We start from the raw sequence: 22,709 nt of genomic DNA, 5'->3' as shown, positions 1-22,709 counted from the left end.
GTTTAGAGAAATGAACGCTACCGAAAAAACGAACGCTGCCGAAAAAATGGACGCTACCGAAAAAATGAACGCTACCGAAAAAATGAACGCTGCCGAAAAAATGAACGCTGCCGAAAAAATGGACGCTACCGAAAAAATGAACGCTGCCGAAAAAATGAACGCTGCCGAAAAAAGAACGCTGCCGAAAAAATGGACGCTACCGAAAAAACGAACGCTGCCGAAAAAATGGACGCTACCAAAAAAATGAACGCTACCGAAAAAATGAACGCTACCGAAAAAATGAACGCTGCCGAAAAAATGGACGTTACCGAAAAAATGGACGCTACCGAAAAAATGAACGCTACCGAAAAAAGAACGCTGCCGAAAAAATGGACGCTACCGAAAAAATGAACGCTGCCGAAAAAATGAACGCTACCGAAAAAATGGACGCTGCCAAAAAAAAGAACGCTGCCGAAAAAATGGACGCTGTCGCAATTTAGCGAAACGAAAAGCCATATCAACAAACAAGAAAGTACTAGTAGCATATTTCAGCATACCTTCCGCCGTTAACAGGGGACTTATACGTTTGGAGAAATGAACGCTGCCGCAATTTAGCGAAACGAAAAGCCATATCAACAAACAAGAAAGTACTAGTAGCATATTTCAGCATACCTTCCGCCGTTAACAGGGGACTTATACGTTTGGAGAAATGAACGCTGCCGCAATTTAGCGAAACGAAAAGCCATATCAACAAACAAGAAAGTACTAGTAGCATATTTCAGCATACCTTCCGCCGTTAACAGGGGACTTATACGTTTGGAGAAATGAACGCTGCCGCAATTTAGCGAAACGAAAAGCCATATCAACAAACAAGAAAGTACTAGTAGCATATTTCAGCATACCTTCCGCCGTTAACAGGGGACTTATACGTTTGGAGAAATGAACGCTGCCGCAATTTAGCGAAACGAAAAGCCATATCAACAAACAAGAAAGTACTAGTAGCATATTTCAGCATACCTTCGGCCGTTAACAGGGGACTTATACGTTTGGAGAAATGAACGCTGCCGCAATTTAGCGAAACGAAAAGCCATATCAACAAACAAGAAAGTACTAGTAGCATATTTCAGCATACCTTCCGCCGTTAACAGGGGACTTATACGTTTGGAGAAATGAACGCTGCCGCAATTTAGCGAAACGAAAAGCCATATCAACAAACAAGAAAGTACTAGTAGCATATTTCAGCATACCTTCCGCCGTTAACAGGGGACTTATACGTTTGGAGAAATGAACGCTGCCGCAATTTAGCGAAACGAAAAGCCATATCAACAAACAAGAAAGTACTAGTAGCATATTTCAGCATACCTTCCGCCGTTAACAGGGGACTTATACGTTTGGAGAAATGAACGCTGCCGCAATTTAGCGAAACGAAAAGCCATATCAACAAACAAGAAAGTACTAGTAGCATATTTCAGCATACCTTCCGCCGTTAACAGGGGACTTATACGTTTGGAGAAATGAACGCTGCCGCAATTTAGCGAAACGAAAAGCCATATCAACAAACAAGAAAGTACTAGTAGCATATTTCAGCATACCTTCCGCCGTTAACAGGGGACTTATACGTTTGGAGAAATGAACGCTGCCGCAATTTAGCGAAACGAAAAGCCATATCAACAAACAAGAAAGTACTAGTAGCATATTTCAGCATACCTTCCGCCGTTAACAGGGGACTTATACGTTTGGAGAAATGAACGCTGCCGCAATTTAGCGAAACGAAAAGCCATATCAACAAACAAGAAAGTACTAGTAGCATATTTCAGCATACCTTCCGCCGTTAACAGGGGACTTATACGTTTGGAGAAATGAACGCTGCCGCAATTTAGCGAAACGAAAAGCCATATCAACAAACAAGAAAGTACTAGTAGCATATTTCAGCATACCTTCCGCCGTTAACAGGGACTTATACGTTTGGAGAAATGAACGCTGCCGCAATTTAGCGAAACGAAAAGCCATATCAACAAACAAGAAAGTACTAGTAGCATATTTCAGCATACCTTCCGCCGTTAACAGGGGACTTATACGTTTGGAGAAATGAACGCTGCCGCAATTTAGCGAAACGAAAAGCCATATCAACAAACAAGAAAGTACTAGTAGCATATTTCAGCATACCTTCTGCCGTTAACAGGGGACCTTAAGTTTAGAGAAATGAACGCTGCCGAAAAAATGAACGCTGCCGAAAAAATGGACGCTACCGAAAAAATGAACGCTGTCGCAATTTAGCGAAACGAAAAGCCATATCAACAAACAAGAAAGTACTAGTAGCATATTTCAGCATACCTTCCGCCGTTAACAGGGGACTTATACGTTTGGAGAAATGAACGCTGCCGCAATTTAGCGAAATGAAAAGCCATATCAACAAACAAGAAAGTACTAGTAGCATATTTCAGCATACCTTCTGCCGTTAACAGGGGACCTTAAGTTTAGAGAAATGAACGCTGCCGAAAAAATGAACGCTGCCGAAAAAATGGACGCTACCGAAAAAATGAACGCTGCCGAAAAAATGAACGCAACCGAAAAAATGAACGCTGCCGAAAAAATGAACGCTGCTGCCGTTAACAGAAGTCCTTAAGTTAGAGAAATGGACGCTCCCGAAAAAATATACTCTGCCGGAAAGCGAAACGACAAATATAGAATGAACCATATTGCATGAAATATTGTAAATGCCCTTATCTTTCTTTGTTTCTTTCGACATTTGCCAAGGTTGATTTGTGTTGATATGCTTCACAGTTGCTCATCATGACGATCCGCTTCAGTTTTTCTCCGGCTTGTCACTTGCACACATTTGAAGAGTAATCTGTCAGAACATAACGTATATTTATCAAAAAATGCGTCACTACTTGATTGGCTACACTACTTTCTATCAAGTAGCTATTAGGTAATATTGCAAGTACTGTAACAAAAAATTATTGCTTAGTTGAATTTGAATAATCTGTATATACTTTACTTACACAACATTGTTGAGGCCTGTTCTCATGCATCAACGGGGAACAACTTTTTGCGGTGTAATAATTGCGACGGTACGAGAATGGGGGGAAATACCTAACGATTTTCAGAAGTTCTAAATACGCAAATTTGGCCATACACAGCACTGCCATGCAGTTCTTCCAAAATTAATCTACGAGACCCAAGCAATTTAGCTGCAAGTTGGGAGAAACACTTAAAGAGATTTATCAACCTAATGCATGCATGACCGCTATGAACGTGCTTTGCTTTTAAATTATGTTGGCGAGGAAGTCCATGACATCTTTGAAACACTAGCAGCTAAAGGAGACGACAAATAAGGAAGCCCGCAGCGAAGTTTTAACAAAATATTTTACACCGACGAAGAATCAAATGTATCATTTCAGATATATTAATATAAGTTTCGAAATTTGAAGGAAGCATCAGACGAGACTGTTCAGTAACGATTTTCATACACGCGACTGCAGATCATCGCAAAATATTGTGAATTTGGTGATAACAAGGATAAAGAGATCAAAGCTCAGATAGAGTTGGGAACAATAAACAAGAAACTAGGTCGATATTCATTCCGCACACGTGTTCTTTCGTTAACGAAGTTGTTAAATTATGCGAGAACACTGATTCATGAGAGTGATGAGACAGGGAAAAAAACAAACTGAGGAATCGAAGAAGTTCCTCGTAACTCTCCTAGCTCGTTGCGATAACTGTGGAGACGATATATGCACAAAGTCCAGGCTGAAAGACAAAATCGTCAAGATACGAGTTCAAATAAAACGTTTCAACAACTCAAGTAAAACTAGCTGCAACGTTCCAATCATCGAAGAGATGTTTCCGTTGTGGATATTCGTGGCTCCATGATGGAGGTAATTCCGGGCAGCTGAGGGACAGCAATGTAACAACTGAAATCACTGAAGAAATGTCTTCAAACTGCAGTTATTGAAAACAAAGACTGGAAGCAAGAATTACAGAAATTCGTCATGAATTATCAGTCGCGCAACACCACACTGTACGACTAACTATACCGCCTGCTACAGCGCTCTTTGGACGGAATATTCGCACGAGGATACCCCACCAAAGAGGTGAACACTGATATGAAAGAGATCAACAAACGGATAAATGAAGCAGACGCCGAGACCAAAATAAAATCCAAAGCCTATGCTGACAAACGTCATGGGGCGAAACATCCTAATTTTTTAATAGGAAATCAAGTTTTGGTTCGACAACAAAAAACCAAATAAACTAACAATAAAGTTCGATCACAAACCATATAAAAATTTAATTACGGACATTAAAAGAACAATGATTGCCACCAGATCACAAGGAATTGTTTTCACGTAAAGCAGATATTTACTGGAAAGTCGTGGGGAGAGAGTTCAGATAGCGAAAGTGGCGTAATCATAGTGCCAAGCGAAGTTGGTCAACAACTGTTCAAGACATTGATGCACAAGGAACTGAGACGAAGAACCAGCAGAACGTCTAGAAAGACAGCCTAGATATCCCGGCACTATGGTAAGACATAACCCTATGGTGAAATATGGACGCCTAGCTATCTCATTGCGCACTGCGCTACCAGCGCTGGCCAATTTTTAGTTGGCCATATATGCAAACTAATGTTTAATAAGTGACACTGAAGGCTAATTTCCACTCCGGAAAACGAGCAGCGGATCAGATCGGAATTTTTTCGGAGCTGATCCGATCCATAAAGTGATTTCGGATTGGATCAAAAAAAGTTAAAACTATTTGAACTTTTTTTCAGTATCCAGTTTCGGACGCTTTCGGATCAATATAAGCCAAAAATTTCAACAAACGGCGCACGCGCGGATTATCTTTCGTTCCGATCCGATCCGATGCTCGTTTTCCGGAGTGGAAATTAGCCTTGATGTGGGCCGATGTTTGATAATGCAATAAGACACAAAATCAATGTTTGTTTTATTTTTTAAAAATTCATTTTTTCAATTCAAGTATTTTCAATCAAAATTGTTTAATCAAACAAATTAAGTGCTTTTATAATAAGTAATTAGCAACATTCCTTGCGTTGTGACATGAATATTTAACAATTAGTCGGATGACGGTCTGGTATAAAATCAAGGTATCAAATAAACTACTCTCAATCATTTCTTTCCCGGCTTTACACAAAATATATACAACCACGAAATAAAAGACTATTCATGTTCATGATTTTGTACAATTCTACAATTCATTAGCGACTTTTTTCGCCAGAAATTAATTTGTAAGAAATATTTGATGCCTAAGCACTTTCGTCGCTTCACTAGTCAGTCACTACATGTGGTACATTTATCCATGATATTTACGAAACTATTACGAAAATACAGGGAAGAAAAATGCCATCATATTTTACTAATAAAGTACGAGAAAAGGAAATGTAATATAACTAATAAAACACCTAACTTTTACCTTTTATGGAGCAGGGTAGCGATGATTTTTGGAACTCCTTGAATGCACTTGAATTTTTCAGTCTTGAATATCATCTTGACAAGCGATTTATTTTGCTTGCTGTAAGCCTAAAACGACAAAAAGAACAGCTGTTGTCAAGCAATTTCGACCTAAAGCACAACCAGAATATCATATCCAAGCATTTCTTTGCGAATAACAAAAAACATTGCTGAAGATTCAACGTCGCAAATTTTTCAAGACGAGCGCGGCCAAAATATGGCCGAACACGAAGTCAAATTCAACACAGAAATTTTATGACTTTTAGGCCATGAATGTGGAGTATTTTACAATAAAACACAAGAACATACCTCTTTTCTTTGTCAGGCTACCCGGTTTTAAAAAAAGAACTGAATTTAATGAATTTATTAAACTTTTTACAGTAATTCTGTTCTCAAAGAGCAAACCAGAGCTTACAACGAATTTTGAAAATGCCTCGCAACGGCGCGCCCTCGTACTGTCACGTGACAACGAATCACTAATCCTATTGGACAAATTCTGGAGCCGGTTGTCAATAAAAATATAATTTTGTTTATTCTAACTAATTATTCACTATAGTGAATGCTTGATGGTGGAGTGCTAACTAAAGAAGATATTGGACTTATCGAAGGCGCTAATGCAGCTAGCCGTAGCTCTTGACGATATTCCGTTCTTGCCAGCACGACATCGCTGTATGAATGAACTAAGACGTAAATCTTAAAATCAATTGCTAACGGTAACGCGTACAGTTCTAATAAATTGTCATGAACTTGGGTATGTTGATACGTTTCCTCAATAAGTTCCAGGAGCACCAATGCCATTACGGTCCATAGCATCACATTCAAATCACGCCAGCACCTTAAATATGAAAAAAAGGACGTTTGGACCAATGACTTGGGTTAGGTCTAACCATACACCTCCATGCAAAGGCAAGACAAAGTGAGGAACTGCCAGGTAGGCATATAATTATGCATATTGTGTTGGTTTTAATGGTTCATGGTGCTTTTGTGAATGCCAATGTTTAATAAATGAGATTTCTTACCTCAACTTTCTGTTCTCATGGCTCATCCAAAACATGAAGACAGTCAAACTGATACAAGCAACACCTTTGCAGCCCTCGCGCACAGGTTGGTATATATCCCCTCTATTACCATCGAATATGATTTTCATTGTAAGAAGAAAATGATAACTCACAGCACAAATAGAGTAGAACAATAAAATTCTCAAATGACCAACTTTTTCACCAGACATGTAGTAAGCTATATCCTCAAACATGTTGTTCATTTGTTCACTGTTTTGAAATGATAAGGTGGTATTTAATGTGATGCAGAATATAGTTAGAAGAATGATGATCGTTGCAGCTGTCGCAAAGTAGTGGATATCTGTCAAATGTGTCCTGTAAAATTGATAGATAACATAAATGCTAAATATGAAACAAGCCTTTTTTAAAGTACTAGTTCCTTAAGAGGACTGTTTACTTTACCTAGTAAGAAAGGATCCACCAGCCATTGAAATTAACAAGAAAAAAAGAAAAAATCCGCCCCATAGACCTTTTCTCGAGTCTACTTCGATGACCTAAATTAAATCCACATGCAAACAATGTATGAGGATTAAAATAAGCACAATTAATCCTACCAGATAAATGAAATATATCTTGCAGGTATATAATGTACGAATTACCTGACGTCCAACAATTTCATTATCAATCAGCTCCTCGTATTCTTGTTGAAATATTGATTCGTTATCTTCTTGGTAAAATTTATAAAACAATTGTATTGACTCAACATGGTAAGCCAAGGTCGATGCTCGGTTAACAGTGTATAAAATCCTCTCCACGGATTGACTCAGTAATTTCTCCATGTGTTTACTTGTTAGATTAACAAGAGTCTTGATGTTGGCCACATTCAAGATCCACATGTAACAGTTCATAAACACGATGATGATCAAGAAGGACTTTCTGGTGATCATCCATCCTGACCCTTCCTTTCTGAGGTAGGTGTTTTTTTCATAAGTATGAAGACAGTAAACTGTAGAAATTAAGAAGATAATTATTTGATTATTATGGTTATATTCCAATATAACCAGGGAGCAGCGTGGCAGCATCTTCAAATAACTAAATGTGGTATAACAACTGCCTAAAATAGACAAAGCACTAGTATGGCCCTCAGGTGGAAACGTTGAGAAGTGTTTTTGTCTAATATGATTATTATTTCATGTGATGACTGCCGAATCACCGAATGACCATCTACTATATATATTGTAATATCTACCATTAACTTGCGAAAACAATTCAACTTAAAACTTACTCTGAAAAGTTGTGTACAGTAGCACCAGAATATGATAACCAACAGTTAGATACCATGGTGCATCTGGGTTATCCAAGGCCTTCTCCTGATAATTAAACAACCCTATCAATCGCAATATTGATTCAATACCGGTCAAAATCCATGAAAGCAAGGCCACTTTGAAATATGCAAGTTTCCAACAAGATCTTCCGTTCTTGCTTGGAAGATAAGGATATAAAATACCATACATGATACTATTAACATAATTGAACTAGCACCCATTAATGGCAGCACCAGTTGACCAGTTGAGTCTCCTGTTTCATTCACTGTATTATTTCCTTTACATGCATCATCAGTCTCACTAATTATGAATGATATGGTAAGAATAAAGTTTGAAAAAATAATAATGATAAATACAATTTGAAGAACGCCATAGAATACGAACGGTACAGAATTAGATGACATTTTTCTGCTTTTAAAGATTGAAATCCTAATTTTTATAAAATGTGCGTTTTCAAGTCGATTTCACGTATAGTTTAATGTCGTTGTTCCTGAAATCTGACCAACTATTTTCTCAGAAAATGTATCGTTTCAAGAAACTTCAATGCCAATGGTATTTTGCTTGCAATGTTGCAATATAACACTTCCGGGTCACAACCGATACTGGACTATAGTTGCGAATATTTTGGCACTAATCATTTTTGATTTATATGAATCAGAAAGTCTTGCGCGGTTATGGGAAGGTTCTGTCATAGAAGGTTATATAAAAATATTTGATGATAGCCGGGTATCTCTCCAGTCGTGAAAGATCTTAGAAAATACCCAACGATGCTTCTGGAGTTTTGGTTACGCACCAATTCCTTGTATATCTTTTCACACTTTTGCAATATGACACTCTTACCAAATTCATTCAAGAAAAGCTTGAAAACTTTTTATAGTTTCTCCTGATGGGTTAAAATTCAGACCAATATTCTGATAAATCTACTGTCAATGTAGGATCAACACACATTGTTTTATAAAGCTTTAAAAATATTATAAGGTATTGCAGACTTCTTATATTACATTTTTTATAATGTAATAATATACGTTATATTACATTTTATTCTGAATTAAGCTTCTTCTTTATTTTTTAATTTGCAAACATCTCTTAATTTTTGTCAATCAATTGATATCATTAGAGTGGACACGTTTTTAAATCAGTATTTATTTCTGATTTGTACTTCAGATAAAATCAGGCATCAGACGGTCAGTGAGGTTCGCCTTAAATATTTATGGGTCTATTAAAACTAGCAGTCGAAGCATTCGAGTGTTTTATCTTTCTTCTCTCCGAAACAACGTGAGTGTACGAATGGACGAAGACGTAGGTTTTGAAATCAATCGCAAGAGGCAGGGCGTACAATTTCAGTGGATCTTTGTGAGCGAAGCTATGTTCAAATGTTTCTTCGATAAGCTCCAAGCAAATTAATGCGATAACATTTCCCAGCATCAAGTTCAGCTTGAACCAACATCTTAAATGTAGAAAGAAGAGAAGTTTCCATGCATTAAATACATACATCATCTTTTTCTCGACACTACAACTGCCAGAAGAACACACAAAAACTACAATTCTTTGAAATAATACCTCAATTTTCTGTCCTTGCGACTCAGCCATAACATAAACACCGTCAAACTGACACATGCGAGACCTTTTAATGCTTCACGCACAGGTTGGTACACGTCCACGTGAATACCACCAAATGTGACTTTTAATGTCAAAAGAAGATGATAACTCACAGCGCAGATGGAGTAGAACAATAAAATTCTCAAATCACCAACATTTTCACCAGCCATATATTCGATTAAATCTTTCCACCGGTTATCATTCTGCTCATTAGATGTGCTAGTAGTACCCTGTGCCGGTGAGCACTTGTTATAGAAAGACAAAGTCGTGCTCAATGTTATTCCAATTATGATTAAAAAGATCAGGCCAATCGCAACTGTGACTGCGTAGTGAACGTCGCTTTCATTAGGCCTGTAAAGTCAGAGAGAGTAAGGACGATTTGAATTAAACTTGTTTTGGTTTTTGGTAAAAGAAATCATAGTCATACCTAGTAAGAAATGATCCAATTCCCAAGAAAATGAACACGAAAAATAATCCACCACCAATCCACCTTGACACCCTGTAAATGTGCTTTCTGCAACAGTAGCTTTGCCTTTCATCAAGATGCTGCGATTCCTGCGTAAAAAAATTATTATACTTTTATTGTTACCTATATTAAAACCAGTGTCGGTGGAAATCAATCAATAAGAATTCATTGGCTGTAATAAAACGATATGAGTAGTTTTGACATACCGGTTCTCTCGAATCATTTTTATGGTCGTGTTTATTGGAACCTTGGCTGTAGAAACCATAAAACAGCAGGCCAGATTCAACATGAAAAGCTAACGTCGAAGCTCTATTTGCTGTGTATAAAATTCTTTCCACCGACTCACTCAGTAATTCTTCCATGTTATGACTAGTTAGATCAACAATGATCTTAATGCTCGCCACGTTTAGAATCCACATGTAGCTGTTCATGAACACCATCATGATTAAGAAAGATTTTCGGATCGTGTTACATTCTTTTTCAGCCTGTTTACAATTTTCACAAGGAGGCCCACTGGGATGACTTTCGCTCTTCATGCTAATGACAGTGGTGTTGCTTTCATAATAGCAAAGGCAGGCATCTGTAGAAAAAGATAATAGCCAGTATTTGATTGGCTGAATTACGCATGCCGTAAACTCAGATGGGGTTTTAGTTGAGGATTCATCACGGGCGTATATTTACTATTGGTTGCATACAATGTTTAACGTAATATGGATCAGTATACCCTGATTTAACTTACACTGGAAGGTGGTTTGAATAAACACCAGTATATGGTAAATAACTATTGCCCACCATGGCGCGTGTGCGTCATCCAATGCTTCAGATTGGAAATGAAATAACCCAATCATACGTAAGATTGATTCAATGCTTGTCAGGACCCATGAAAGCGAAACTACTTTCAGAGATGGTGAACTTTCGTTTTTAGGTTGTGCTTCCATTATACGGCGACACTGCACCATTTTGCTGTCCTCTGCTCTTGCAAAAGACGTGGAGGCTTCTTGACCATTAGATGTCGAAGGATTTCGATTCAAACAATGATTATTTACCGCAGGATCCGTTCTACGAACCATTAGAATTACGATAATCACGCACGAGATTATCAACAGCATTGAACTGGCAATCATTAATGGTATCACCAAGTCATCCGTTCCTATATTACCTGGACTTTCATTATCCACAAATACCAGGAATGACGTCGTGAGGATGAAATTCGTGCAAAGAAGAAAAAGAAAGGAGATCTGAAGCCATGCAAAACATGTGTGGCCGCATAGCCACTTTAGACAGCAGTTGGTTTCCATTTTATTGCTGATTTCAGGGTCTCCGATGTTGTGGTGACGCACCAATACCTATTGCAAATCTTGCAATATGACACTTCCGCGTATTAAAAAGCAGTTTTCAATACACCTTTCCCGAGTAAATTGAGTCTAAAATAAAACAGGTTGCAAAAAAAGGTTGCCGTCACGAGGTCTTACGCTCACGATTTTGAAGAAATTCCCCGAAAAAATTATACGATGGTTCTATGAATTTGAAAAAATTGCGTAATTTGCGCTAAGACGCGAATTTTAGTTGCGGGCATTTGCGGGCTGGAAGCAGTGAACTGTATAGTGTATAGAAGCCTAGAAGTTAATACTGCAAATTCTATCATATCTTTAAATGAATTTATCTATTTAAAACGTTTTTTTATTATTGTACGATATTTCTTTGCTTCAAGGAGTTATATAAGATGTCTGATTTTCGTGTATTGTCCATTCAAAGTCACGTTGTTCATGGTTATGTTGGTAATAAGTCAGCAACGTTTCCTCTACAGGTATAAAATTTAATACTTGAACATAATATACAGTGGCCTAATTTAACCTATAGCAAGTGTTGATTGAAAATAATATGTCTCTTTGGCACACGGTTGAATAGGAGAATGCAAAGAAAAAGTTTTCTTTCTACTTTTTCTTTCAAGATCAAAGATCATTGTTTTTAATGATTAATTTATCATATTACTTTTCGACCATCAATAATTTAGTTCATCATATTGGGGCTGTTCCTAGGAAATGTCTGCAGAATAGGCAGTTTCTTAGATATAGATTGCCCTTAAACAAACAATATCTCTGCAAAAAGAGTTAGAATTTTGGATTGTAAAATAAAAAGGCCTGAACATGCTGGCTTGGCTTGACTTGCCTCTAAAAATGTTGCACTGACTTCATTTAATTCATGTAAATTTACATTTTAGATTCATGGTTTTGAAGTAGATGCTATAAATTCAGTCCAATTCTCAAATCACACAGGTACATGGAAATATTAGAACCTATACCTGAAATTCATGTTCAACTCGTTAATTTTTTATGTGCTAATTATAATCACTGTTACTCATATTTTCAAACGCAAGGGTATGGATATTGGAAAGGACAGGTGTTGAATTCTGATGAACTAAAAGATCTTTATGAAGGACTTAAACTAAACAAAATAAATAACTACACTCATCTATTAACTGGTAAGAATATATGATCAAGATAGTTGGATCCAATATGCTTTAGTTTGATTAAAATAAGTGTTTGTTTTTAGCAAACATCATGGTCCATCATCTCTTTTTCTAGGCTATGTTGGATCAGAATCTTTCCTTGAAGAAGTGGTCAATGTTTTGTTAGATTTAAGAAAAGTCAATCCTAACTTAGTGTTTGGTATGGATATTTCTAATTCATCTTATTTCTATATCAATATATAATTGTGATTGTGAATTGCATGTATTAATTGTAGTTTGTGATCCAGTCATGGGGGATAATGGAAAATATGTAAGTTTTATCACTAATAAACAACTGAAATACATCCTAGTAATATCAAAGCTTTGCCTAAACATAAAATATATATTTCAGTATGTGCCAGAGTCATTGCTACCTATTTATCGAGATAAGCTGCTGCCATTGGCAGATATAATCACACCAAACCAATTTGAGGCTGAGTAAGTTATTTTTAAAAACTAACATTTTTTCCTTTCTGTCAATTCTTCTGCTAACATCTTTTTCTTAACAAGATTACTAAGTGGTATGAAAATAAATTGTGAAGAAGATGCATTCAAGGTAAAGAAAACCCTCAAAAACTTTGGCTGTTCTGTTTGGTTGTATGTCAAATTCGTAAATAAATAAAGTATTTAACTTAATTCTGCAGGCAATGGGTATTTTTCATAAGATGGGAACAAAGTCGGTTGTTATAACAAGTTCTGAATTGGGAAATGAAAATATGCTGGTTGCATTAGGGAGCTCAGTGAATGCTGAATCGTCAGGTAAATAAACCTTGTTAAAACAACTTCTCTGCCTACTGTGATCGATATCTACTGTATATTTCAGACGACATTGAAGCTGGTAACAACCTTCTGTCTATTTTCAGGCAATGGCCAAAGGTCATCAATACGAATGGAGATACCAAAATTGCCAGCAATTTTTACAGGGACTGGTGATCTATTTGCAAGTTTATTGTTAGTTTGGATGCAAAAACATCCAAGTGATTTAAAACTTGCTTGTGAGAAAACCATGTCTGCTGTGCAAGCTGTTTTGAGAAGAACATTGAAAGAAGCTCAAGGTGTGTAGGAATTTATCTATTAAACATTAATATACTTGTTTGAAACTTATACAAATGTTTCTATTTGTTTAGGGCTTGCAGGAGAGGGCCTAGAGCCAAGCAGAGCTCAGATGGAACTACGTTTGATCAAGAGCATGACTGAAATAATGAATCCACAGGTAGATTATAAAGCCACCATAGTAGAGTTTTAATATTTATATTTAATTATTAATATATTTAGAAAAGGGGGTCAATACTTAGTGCTGATGCATGGGCAACAAATAATCATGCGTACTTCAATCATCATATTTCATACATGATATACATGCAAGGGGGTTGGTACATCATCTGCAAAATAGAATTTATATCATTGCTTTTATAATCAATAAAATTTATTTACAAATAAATAATAAATCATTAACATGAATAGTAAGTATATGTACCACATATACAAGTTTAAAATCTATAAAATCAGTTTAAGATGATCAAGAGATTCATAATCTTGTCTCTTTGTCATTGAGATTATGGCCATCACTTAGCAGACTAGATTTAACATCATGCAATTGTTCATCTTCATCTGAAAACCCAGAATGAACTTCATGATTTGTTATTTGAATAGTTCCATTTAAGGCCTCTTGACCAATTTCTATAAGAAATATAAGTTAGTTCATCTTCAATTGCTAGTTGAAATACTTCTTAGAAAGGCAAACAATTTAAAAGTATATAATCACTGATTTTACTTCCAATTACCATTCAAAGAGTAAATTGAGTGGGATAGTCCTTGCCCAGATTTCTGCACTCTTCGGTTCATTTCAAACAGTTTTTGTGCAATATCTTTGCTGACAACAGAGTCTAAAACTGCTTTCAAATGAGCATTCTTCTTGAGAATATCCAATAGTTTAATTCTGTCCCATGATATAATCTTGCACTCTGTCCTTGCTTGTATTGTCACCTGCAAATTTTTGTCATGCAATTTTCTTTAAATGATGGCCAGTGATCAGTTTAAATACAGCCTAATGTTACTTGCCTCATATAAGTATGGTTCATCTTGTGACATAATCCATTCAGGTGAATTGGTAAATTGACAATCCTGTATTGTGTGCACTACATGACCATGTTTTCGGACATCAAGTCTGAGTTGAAATATCAAATATATAATATCTGGTGCCACTGTTAGGTTGCAACTTGCAACCTAGCACCTGTTTTGCAACAATCATATCTTTAGCATGGACCAAACTACAATAGCCTTATCTTGTTTAAACAAACATATCTTTATAATGACATATTATTGACATACCTTCCAGTCAAAAGTATAGACAATTTTTTTAGTTGTGTGACATGGTCGATTGCCCAAATTTCTCCAGTTTGTAAACACTTTGTTTCAAAATCTTTTGTGAGATACTGAAATTGATGACGAGGTGTATTGATAGGCTCAAATATATTGTTATATAATACCTCCATATCATGAGAAAAAGTTTTTCTTCGACGAGAAAACATAATATAACCCAAGTGTAAAAAATTTCCAACAAAAAACAACAAATTCCACACAAATGTGTCCGGAGCACATAATACCAGCCATCCCCAAAGAGCAAAGAATATCCCAGCTAAACCAAGGCAAAGTCTGAGATATATTAACCCGTTCAGTGTCGGCGGACAAAGGTATGAAAGAACAAGCCATACGTTTGCAATTTGAAACAAAAAATTATTCGCTGGCAGCCATTCACAATGTACAGTATACGTCATATTCGGAGCAGATTTCCCTAAAAGATTTTCTCTTTAGTTGTGTTCAATTATTCATGATTCAACTTGCTTTTTTTCTATATTTATTTAATATTTTCATCCCCGATTTTGCGGCAAAATAGTCCTTCTGTTTAATTAAAGATATACGTAAATATTCTCGAGAGCACATTTGCATATGACAACGAGCACTTGTATACACGTGTACAGAAATTTGAAAAAAAAAGCAAAGGTCCCATGCTCAGATTTCTTTCATACTTTTCGCAACGTTTTCTGTCCAAATAGTATATTTATGCGAACTTGTTCAGTTGAAATACTTTTATAATGGGATGAATTATAGGCTAAATTATAACTGTTTTTATTAACGATAAATCAAACTCAGTCAGTCTCTACCAATTCCTCTGAAACCACTTCAAATGTTACATGAAAAACAAATGCAGTTGCATTTAAATCTCATAAAAAAAATTTAGTATCTAATTTCATTAAGTATCTAATTTCATCACACCAAATTTTTTATTGCAACAAACTATATCAAAACATTTGTACAACCTATGTTTCATTAATAATTTGACTAGCAATCAACACTTGTTGTTCATTATACACACAGCTGTTTTCAGAAATACATGTAATATCTTCAGCAGGGTTGTATCTATCATTATTGCCTGTTAATACAGATGACTAAGATTACTAAATGCCTCCTGACATGCTTTCATATATGCCTCGTGCTCTTCTGGTGTCATTTTCTCAATCATCTCATCGGTGATATCATCAAGTGCAAAGCTTTTATCCCCAATCTTCACTGTGATATCCTCATCATCATCACTCTCACCATGTGTACCTTGATCACCCCCAACATGCGAAGAATCGGCAGGAACATTACTAAACTCTGTATCAGACTCATCACTTGATTCTTGTTGTAAACTTTTCACACTTTCACTTAACTTTGCTTTCTTGTTCTCGTGTGCTAACAGATCCTTCATAATTTCATGATTTGAAGTCTGTGGTATTCCTATAGCTTCAACACTTTCTGTTGAGGTAGTAGGATACGCTTTATCATCAAAGGGTGCAACCGTACTTTGGCTAATCCACACTGGTGTCTCTTTAGCTTTTCTAGTTTCTTCATCAAATTTCTCATCTCCCATATTGATCTTAATGTCATGTTCATAAAGATTCTCATTTATTTGGTTTTTGCTACTCCAGCCCTGTTTCGTTCCACCACTTGATGAGTTTCTTGTTACCAATTGTTTCATGCATAATTGCGGAGCCGGCTCCAAGATCTCTGGGGCTAACTTGATGTTTTCACAGCCTCGTAATAAAACAAAAAGCGATTCCATTTGTTCGTTGAACAGAGCCAGTAATGAACGAGAATTCTGTTTCTGTTCAACATCTGTCGTATCCTCGTCAGTTGGACCACCACAGAATTCACAGAGGAGTTGACCAGTTGATGGGTCGTGCAAGCGACTAATATCAAGGTCAGAATACCTCTTATCACATTCTGTGCAAACAAATGAAGGCCTATTTGTCGCCTCGCGTTCATCATGCTCAATTTTATTTCTAATATGAAGAAGTTTATAATTCACAACATTAACAAATAGCTTGTAATCAATGAAAAAATAGTTGAAGGTAATGGTTGAACCGTCATCTTCTTTTCCCTTATAAACGCGTTGCTTCACTAGCTTGTCGTTCTTTAATTTTGCCAGAACATTTCGGAGTTGTTTCTTGTCAAATTTCATTAAGTCGGAAAGATCATCCTCTTTGAGACAAGTGTGTTTTACAAGAAGATTGGTTATGGCCGCATGTTCTGTTTCATAAAACGTTTTCACCACAGTTAATACCAGTCGTTTTAAAATGTCAGGAACCTCTGTTAAAAGGTCAGGTTCGTCTAATGTTTGATTCATTTTGAGAAACTGAAAAAGTTGAAAAAGTAAAACGATTTATTGGATAAAAATGGACAAACTGTTCTCGTGTCTGATGAAGACTAGCTCTCCTCCCCCCCCCGGTATTACTTGACAAAAAACAAAATGGCGAATTTAGTAAAACCATGGATAATAAAATCACTGGATAGGAAACTATAGTCACGTGGGGTGCTTAGGGACATTTTGATTGGTCGAAACGCGTTTTTCATGTTTTTAAAATGGCTGAAACCTTGTTGAAAAATCTGATGTCACGGATGGCGAATATTTACGTAAGTAGCATTGATTTCCTTATGTTTTTGACTGAGATTTTTTCAAATTTTCACCTATATTTGTTTATGTAACATTTTGTTCTTTTTTCTCTTTTTATCGGCAAATATGACCTAGCCTACGCCACACATCAATAGTCAAGGTACGTCTGGACGTTGTTTGTTTACAAAGGAATTGTTTCATTTTTGCGAAAAATGCGTCGCAAAATAGTGTGTTTTTCTCTATTTTTACTGTCTGTTTTTCCGAAATTTGCGACGCAATTTATATATATTAGATTTGTCGAGTTTGTTTAGTTACATGAAACACTGGATACATATTCTGCTAAATTGTGGCTTTGTAACAATTAAATTAATTAGATTTGTTTTTTTGGGAGGTTTTTTTTTGTCAAAAGTTTAGTGTTGTACGCGCAATGTTTGTATGGGTGGCAACCATTAAATATTAATGTTTACAATATAAATGCAGCAAGCATTGGGTTGAAGCAGCAAGTCTCCAATACAAAGTCAATGTTTAGCAATTATCTTATCATATAGAATGCTCATTTTTATTTATTTTTGCATTTTTAGACTCAAATAACATGGGAAAAATAAAGTTGGCAAGGGAAAGAAATACTCTCATCGGCAATATAAACAAAAACTGTACCCTCTGTAACCTCTGTACCCTCTGCACCCTCCTACAACAAGTTTGACTTTCACCTGCGAAACCTTCCATGTGAAGTTATCAATCTCCCTTCGATCAACAATTTTTCCAAAATTTTTGAAGAACTGACAGGCAAGAATGTTTTAGTAAATCTATGGACTCTGGTTCAACATGGACATCCATTTTTGCTACTTTCAACTTTCTCCACCAGCAAAACAGCAACACCAGCTGCAAAGAAATCTGTCATTGTCAATGAAGATTTCTCTTGGATTGTCTTAATTTCCAACAAAAATGTCTCTGCTAAAGTAACTGGAATTCCAAACCAACTGGTAAACCCAAGTGACTTTATCAAATTGTTAGACTTTGTTGACTCCTGTGACATTTGTCCTGGTATTTTATGCAATGATAGCCTTATTCAGTTTTGTAAACGTCATAACAACAACGGTGCGTTCAAGGATAATCAAGAGATAATCAAGGCAGAGCTGATAGATGACAATAGAGTCAGACCAACTGATTGTTCCTACTTACTTGAAACAGCCACATCCCAGTCTTGTCAAAATTGTAAAGCATACCGAAAATGTCTTTTGACCAAACTTTCAAGAGAAAAACGTAAAGAATTAGATCATAAGCAGCCAGCCAAGACTCAAGTAAACAGCCATTGCCCCTGGAAATATTTGACCACTGAGGAACATGAGGAACGAGTTAAAAACTGCAGAGAAGACAGACAAAAAAAATCAAAAAGAATTGCTAACCTGGAAAAAAAGTTCGAAAAGGTAAATGAAATATACTCATGCAGTGATTATAATAAATATTGCCCCTATTGATCCTATAGCCCCTATATTGCTCTATTAAATTACCTAACAAATAAATAATATTGCATAGGATTCAGTTACCCTACAGCCAGATGATGATGAAGCAATAGAAGGCTTATTCAAAAATTTAAAATCAAGTTTTTCATCAGAAGATCCAAATGACTTTAAGACTCTGTTCCTACAGCAACAAGAGAAGGCAATGAGTTTAAAGTACCTCTGTTTAAAGACGCTGTAACTAGATTGGGGTAGGACAAGACGGAAGTTTCGGCTCCAGATAAAAAAACACTAAATGTTTTTACAATTTTCGCCAACCTTTCACAGTTTGCTTGCACGTTTGGTGTTGTGGAGTGTTCGTTGGCTTTGCAGTATCGTTGCAGTTTATCTCTTGTTTTCCTACAAACATATCCAGCAACGTAAGCTACAATAGATTGATCTATCGACGTAAGAGTGTTGTTGTTGTCAGTTTCTCCATTGAATTTCTCGTTAATATTCAAAGCGTTGCAAACGGAAGTGGATCTGAAATTATTAATACTATCATAAAGCGCCGAAATAATTTTCTGCAAAAGCAAATTTCCTTTAGGACAGCCACACCCTCTCAATAGTTCGGACCAGGAAATAATTAACAGTTCAGAGGTTCTGTATTCCGTTAAATGCTGGGCTATGTATTTCTGCCTCACAGCAGAGCTCGTACGAAAATCCAGAGCAAAGATGATTGCCCACAGTTTTTGTGTTACACTCTTTAAGAAATCGGAAAAAGTCGACGGACTGCCTTGTAATTGTGTATGGAGTTGAATGGCCTGAAGCTTTAAATTAGCAAACCGTGTTCCCCTAAGTAAAGCTAGATCGGATGAAGTAGCGGAAATTCCGCCGAGGAGTTTTGACACAGTCTGTAATCCATCATTTGCAAAGTAGTCCAACGCTCCGAGGCCAGCTAGAACTTCTCTTGTTTTTATCTGGTGCTCGGTCATAGGGCGATGCTTTCTGCGTTTTTTCTTAGCTGAGACTGTGCCGTCACAGGTGCTTTGATGTTTGGCAAACCATATTTTTGAACGATATATCTTTCTACATTTCTTGCAACGCAATAAGTTCACATTTTCGTCCTCACTTTCCGAGTGCGCTTCTTCCTCGCTTTCATTGCTTTTCTCGCATTCATCGATCGCATTTTCCTCATCGTATAGGGCTTCACTTATTTCTACCATGTCCATCAAATTACTGTCATCCCATTCTTCAAAAATATCTTCTACTTCCATTTTTTCAAAATTTTAAGTAAATCTTCTTTTAATTCAAAAAATCAATAAGTTGTTCAGTATATTGCAAGAAAACCTGATGCAACTTAGCACAAGCTATATCGTGCGTGACGTCACGATTTTCAACAAGGTTAAAATGCTGACGCCATGAGTTTCCTATCCAGTCTTTTAACTATCCATGGAGAAAGTAAAAGTATTAGTTGTTGGTGATTCAGGTCAGTTTGAATGGATAAAATAATAAATATTGTTATGGAATTATCATTTTGTGATGTAATTCTCAATATGAACAGCATTAGTAAACCATAAAGTGATGTTTGCCCTCGTTCCATTACAGGGGTTGGTAAAACATCTCTTGTGAATCTGATATGTCATAATGAACGACTGTCAAGCCCAGCATGGACTATTGGTTGCTCTGTTGAGACCAAGGTATTGACTGTAGAATAAGCTGGGTTTAAAGTAGGGATATTTTCACACCATTACTGCAAGTTGATGTTCCTCAATCCTCACACCATGTTTAAGCTATAACCTATGGTTTTAAATGAACACCAACTAGAGTCAGTGTATTAATGGTAGATTGTTGCGTGTAGTTGAAAATCCACCCAAATTGGTTTTTTAAACTTTCTGGCTAGGTATATGACTATAAACATGGTACACCTCAAGAAAAGGAATTCTTTATTGAATTATGGGATGTTGGAGGGTCTGCCAATCATAAATGTAGTCGATCAATATTTTATGCATCGATGAATGGTATGGTATTGTTGTTTTTATAATCATTACCAAATTCTTAAGGTTTTTGACCATTCATATCCTTTACCTTGTAGGCCTAATACTGGTTCATGATCTCACAAATCGTAAATCATATTTAAATCTTAGAAAATGGTTAGCTGAGGTTCTGGGTTCTGGGAAAGAAATGACAGGTATCTTGACTGTATATTTTAAGACTAGACTCTGACTTTCAACCATCAATGCTTTATTGACAAAAGTTTTATATCATTTCTCACAGGTGTGGCTTCTAGAAAGTCCTCAAAAGCTAGGTAGACAGTTGTTTTATATATATATATATATATATATATATATATATATATATATATATATATATATATATATTTGTATTGTTACAGTACTTTAGAATGTGTATGTCATAGATTCTAGTGGTGTTCAACTCACACTGTCATGCATGCATGATTACCCATTTCAGAGCTGCCTGCCACTTGCAAAACTACTAATAGCAATCTGTTTTTTTTCCAGTTTGATAGTGGATTTTGATAAGCAGGATGAATATGATCCAGAACAGTTTGCTGGAAATCAAGTCCCAATTTTAATTGTTGGGACAAAAAGCGTAAGTGTTGAAGTGTTGAGACTTTACAATGTTTTGCCAAGTAAGATACTTGATGTATTTCTTCTGGTATGTAGGACCAGTCAGGAACATCAAGAACAAACAGTTTTGTCCATGGTGTAAATTTAGCTGAAGAAGTTGGTGCTGATAGTATATCATTGGTGAGCTTGATGAGACTACATGTATATTGACACATGGATATCTACATGTATATTGATATACGGATATATTCAAACCTTTACTATTTGCTTAAACCCAGATCCAATGTTTAAATTCCTTCACAGGACTGCACAAAAATTCAAGATCTCTCTGATGGATCAGAGAATTTACAAAAATTTAATATGTTTATAGATAAGGTGGGCCAAGCTTAAAGAAAACCTTCAAATCTGTGCTGTTATTATATAAAAAAAATCCTAATCAAATAATGTTTAATTTCATGACATTTTAGGTAATTGAAAGAAGGTTTTATTTACGAGACAATTCATCGCAACCACAGGTAAAACAAGAACTGCGTCTTTTTACCATGTTGCAGCCTTAAATTTTTCTAACCTGTCAACAAGCATTCCATTCAGTTTCCTACCTGCAATTACCTAGAATCCTACTTTAGTTCTTCGATTTGTATAAATATTTACCCTTTCTCAATTTTAGACAATTTTATTCCAAGATAGCACTCGCATAGACATCTGGAAAGAGCGTGCAAGCAAAAGAAAAGCTTTTTAAGAAGCTTGGTTTTTTCAATGCAGCATCCAGCATCAGTATTATACACTTGTTCTCTTTTTGAGAAGTGAAGTTTGTCAGCTGAAGTGGAAGAATGATGAACAAGACTGAAGAGAGAAAAAATGAATGAAATATGAAACATCCATTCATATTGAAAGAAATTTATAAAAGCACTATAATAAGAAGTAGTTAGAATTACTACCTACTAATGAAATATGTGCACTGAATGAAAAAGATTTGTCCTTTTAAGAAACCATTTGATCAGTGATTTGTTCCCAAGTCCCAACGTCTCTCCACCAATCAGAAGCAAGATAAATAGCGGGAAAATTTCTGCTTTTGCCTTCAATTTTTGGGCATTTTTCAAAATGTCGTCGTTTAAGCCAGGTGTATGGCGTTGTGAAAATGCAATTAAACTTATCCTAAAAGAATTATCTCTGCCTCAGAAAATGGCTTCAACTGTTACAGGCAAGTATAAATTGTGTTTTGCTAAGATGTTTTCTTCGTCGTATGTCAAATATATGAATATATAACCACAGAAATTGTGTATACTTTCTTTTGCTTTTCGGTTTCCTTTCGTGTTATTTTTGTTAACAAAAGGAGTAGAAAAGCATTACCAGAACATATTTTGACCAGTTTAATCTAATTTCTAATCTAAATAAT

The 22,709-nt window shown here is 36.1% G+C and overlaps 5 protein-coding genes and 1 long non-coding RNA gene across 7 annotated transcripts; 2 read left to right on the top strand and 4 right to left on the bottom strand.

The window, feature by feature from the left end:
• Positions 1-2,511: 2,511 nt before the first annotated feature.
• Positions 2,512-5,865, bottom strand: LOC114534001. The gene is made up of 3 exons (XR_003688107.1): positions 5,760-5,865; positions 5,413-5,519; positions 2,512-2,830 (listed from the first exon to the last, which is right to left on the bottom strand). It is a non-coding gene; the product is annotated as an uncharacterized LOC114534001 (long non-coding RNA).
• Positions 5,866-5,993: 128 nt separating this feature from the next.
• On the bottom strand, positions 5,994-7,451 carry LOC114532949. The gene is made up of 4 exons (XM_028554542.1): positions 7,108-7,451; positions 6,911-7,002; positions 6,470-6,823; positions 5,994-6,285 (listed from the first exon to the last, which is right to left on the bottom strand). The coding sequence occupies exons 1-4, from the start codon at positions 7,393-7,395 to the stop codon at positions 5,994-5,996; spliced, it is 1,026 nt and encodes a 341-aa protein (XP_028410343.1). The 5' UTR covers positions 7,396-7,451.
• Positions 7,452-8,803: 1,352 nt separating this feature from the next.
• LOC114533896 lies at positions 8,804-11,152 on the bottom strand. 2 transcript variants are annotated; one of them, XM_028555525.1, is made up of 5 exons: positions 10,578-11,152; positions 10,045-10,418; positions 9,800-9,927; positions 9,334-9,723; positions 8,804-9,220 (listed from the first exon to the last, which is right to left on the bottom strand). In XM_028555525.1, exons 1-5 carry the CDS (start codon positions 11,134-11,136, stop codon positions 8,974-8,976), a joined length of 1,698 nt encoding a protein of 565 aa, XP_028411326.1. In that variant the 5' UTR covers positions 11,137-11,152; the 3' UTR covers positions 8,804-8,973. The 2 variants fall into 2 exon arrangements, with proteins under 2 accessions (XP_028411326.1, XP_028411332.1); XM_028555531.1 differs by lacking the exon at positions 10,578-11,152 and having other exon boundaries at positions 10,045-10,517.
• Positions 11,153-11,289: 137 nt separating this feature from the next.
• Positions 11,290-13,726, top strand: LOC114533954 (pyridoxal kinase-like). Its single transcript, XM_028555592.1, has 10 exons — positions 11,290-11,645; positions 12,060-12,114; positions 12,216-12,320; positions 12,424-12,507; positions 12,584-12,618; positions 12,700-12,785; positions 12,858-12,903; positions 12,992-13,106; positions 13,211-13,402; positions 13,475-13,726. The coding sequence occupies exons 1-10, from the start codon at positions 11,562-11,564 to the stop codon at positions 13,591-13,593; spliced, it is 921 nt and encodes a 306-aa protein (XP_028411393.1). The 5' UTR covers positions 11,290-11,561; the 3' UTR covers positions 13,594-13,726.
• Positions 13,727-14,826: 1,100 nt separating this feature from the next.
• On the bottom strand, positions 14,827-20,153 carry LOC114533886 (general transcription factor IIE subunit 1-like). The gene is made up of 3 exons (XM_028555514.1): positions 19,062-20,153; positions 18,831-18,927; positions 14,827-17,025 (listed from the first exon to the last, which is right to left on the bottom strand). The coding sequence occupies exons 1-3, from the start codon at positions 19,997-19,999 to the stop codon at positions 15,784-15,786; spliced, it is 2,277 nt and encodes a 758-aa protein (XP_028411315.1). The 5' UTR covers positions 20,000-20,153; the 3' UTR covers positions 14,827-15,783.
• LOC114533971 (rab-like protein 3) lies at positions 17,117-22,508 on the top strand. Its single transcript, XM_028555612.1, has 11 exons — positions 17,117-17,151; positions 20,178-20,211; positions 20,331-20,422; positions 20,626-20,743; positions 20,818-20,913; positions 21,000-21,030; positions 21,245-21,335; positions 21,410-21,493; positions 21,617-21,688; positions 21,781-21,828; positions 21,981-22,508. Exons 1-11 carry the CDS (start codon positions 17,140-17,142, stop codon positions 22,050-22,052), a joined length of 750 nt encoding a protein of 249 aa, XP_028411413.1. The 5' UTR covers positions 17,117-17,139; the 3' UTR covers positions 22,053-22,508.
• The last annotated feature ends 201 nt before the right edge of the window (positions 22,509-22,709 follow it).

This window comes from Dendronephthya gigantea, unplaced genomic scaffold, assembly GCF_004324835.1.
Source record: "Dendronephthya gigantea isolate DGI-Jeju-01 unplaced genomic scaffold, DenGig_1.0 000002F, whole genome shotgun sequence".
Classification (NCBI taxonomy): Eukaryota; Metazoa; Cnidaria; class Anthozoa; order Malacalcyonacea; family Nephtheidae; genus Dendronephthya; species Dendronephthya gigantea.
This window is presented reverse-complemented; position numbering and strand designations above follow the sequence as displayed.

Coding starts and splice junctions, on each gene's coding strand:
- LOC114532949 (XM_028554542.1), bottom strand. CDS start 7,395: ATGATCACCAGAAAGTCCTTCTTGATCATCATCGTGTTTATGAACTGT. Junction 7,003..7,107: donor ATGAAATTGTTGGACGTCAG/GTAATTCGTACA, acceptor GATTTAATTTAG/GTCATCGAAGTAGACTCGAG. Junction 6,824..6,910: donor GGTGGATCCTTTCTTACTAG/GTAAAGTAAACA, acceptor TCAATTTTACAG/GACACATTTGACAGATATCC.
- LOC114533896 (XM_028555525.1), bottom strand. CDS start 11,136: ATGGAAACCAACTGCTGTCTAAAGTGGCTATGCGGCCACACATGTTTT. Junction 9,928..10,044: donor AAAATGATTCGAGAGAACCG/GTATGTCAAAAC, acceptor TTTTTTACGCAG/GAATCGCAGCATCTTGATGA. Junction 9,724..9,799: donor ATTGGATCATTTCTTACTAG/GTATGACTATGA, acceptor CTGACTTTACAG/GCCTAATGAAAGCGACGTTC.
- LOC114533954 (XM_028555592.1), top strand. CDS start 11,562: ATGTCTGATTTTCGTGTATTGTCCATTCAAAGTCACGTTGTTCATGGT. Junction 12,321..12,423: donor CTACACTCATCTATTAACTG/GTAAGAATATAT, acceptor CTCTTTTTCTAG/GCTATGTTGGATCAGAATCT. Junction 13,107..13,210: donor AGTGAATGCTGAATCGTCAG/GTAAATAAACCT, acceptor GTCTATTTTCAG/GCAATGGCCAAAGGTCATCA.
- LOC114533971 (XM_028555612.1), top strand. Junction 20,744..20,817: donor ATTTTATGCATCGATGAATG/GTATGGTATTGT, acceptor TTTACCTTGTAG/GCCTAATACTGGTTCATGAT. Junction 21,031..21,244: donor AGAAAGTCCTCAAAAGCTAG/GTAGACAGTTGT, acceptor TTTTTTTTCCAG/TTTGATAGTGGATTTTGATA.
- LOC114533886 (XM_028555514.1), bottom strand. CDS start 19,999: ATGGAAGTAGAAGATATTTTTGAAGAATGGGATGACAGTAATTTGATG. Junction 18,928..19,061: donor GTGCAAGCAAACTGTGAAAG/GTTGGCGAAAAT, acceptor TTGTTGCTGTAG/GAACAGAGTCTTAAAGTCAT. Junction 17,026..18,830: donor CATCATCATCTGGCTGTAGG/GTAACTGAATCC, acceptor CAACTTTTTCAG/TTTCTCAAAATGAATCAAAC.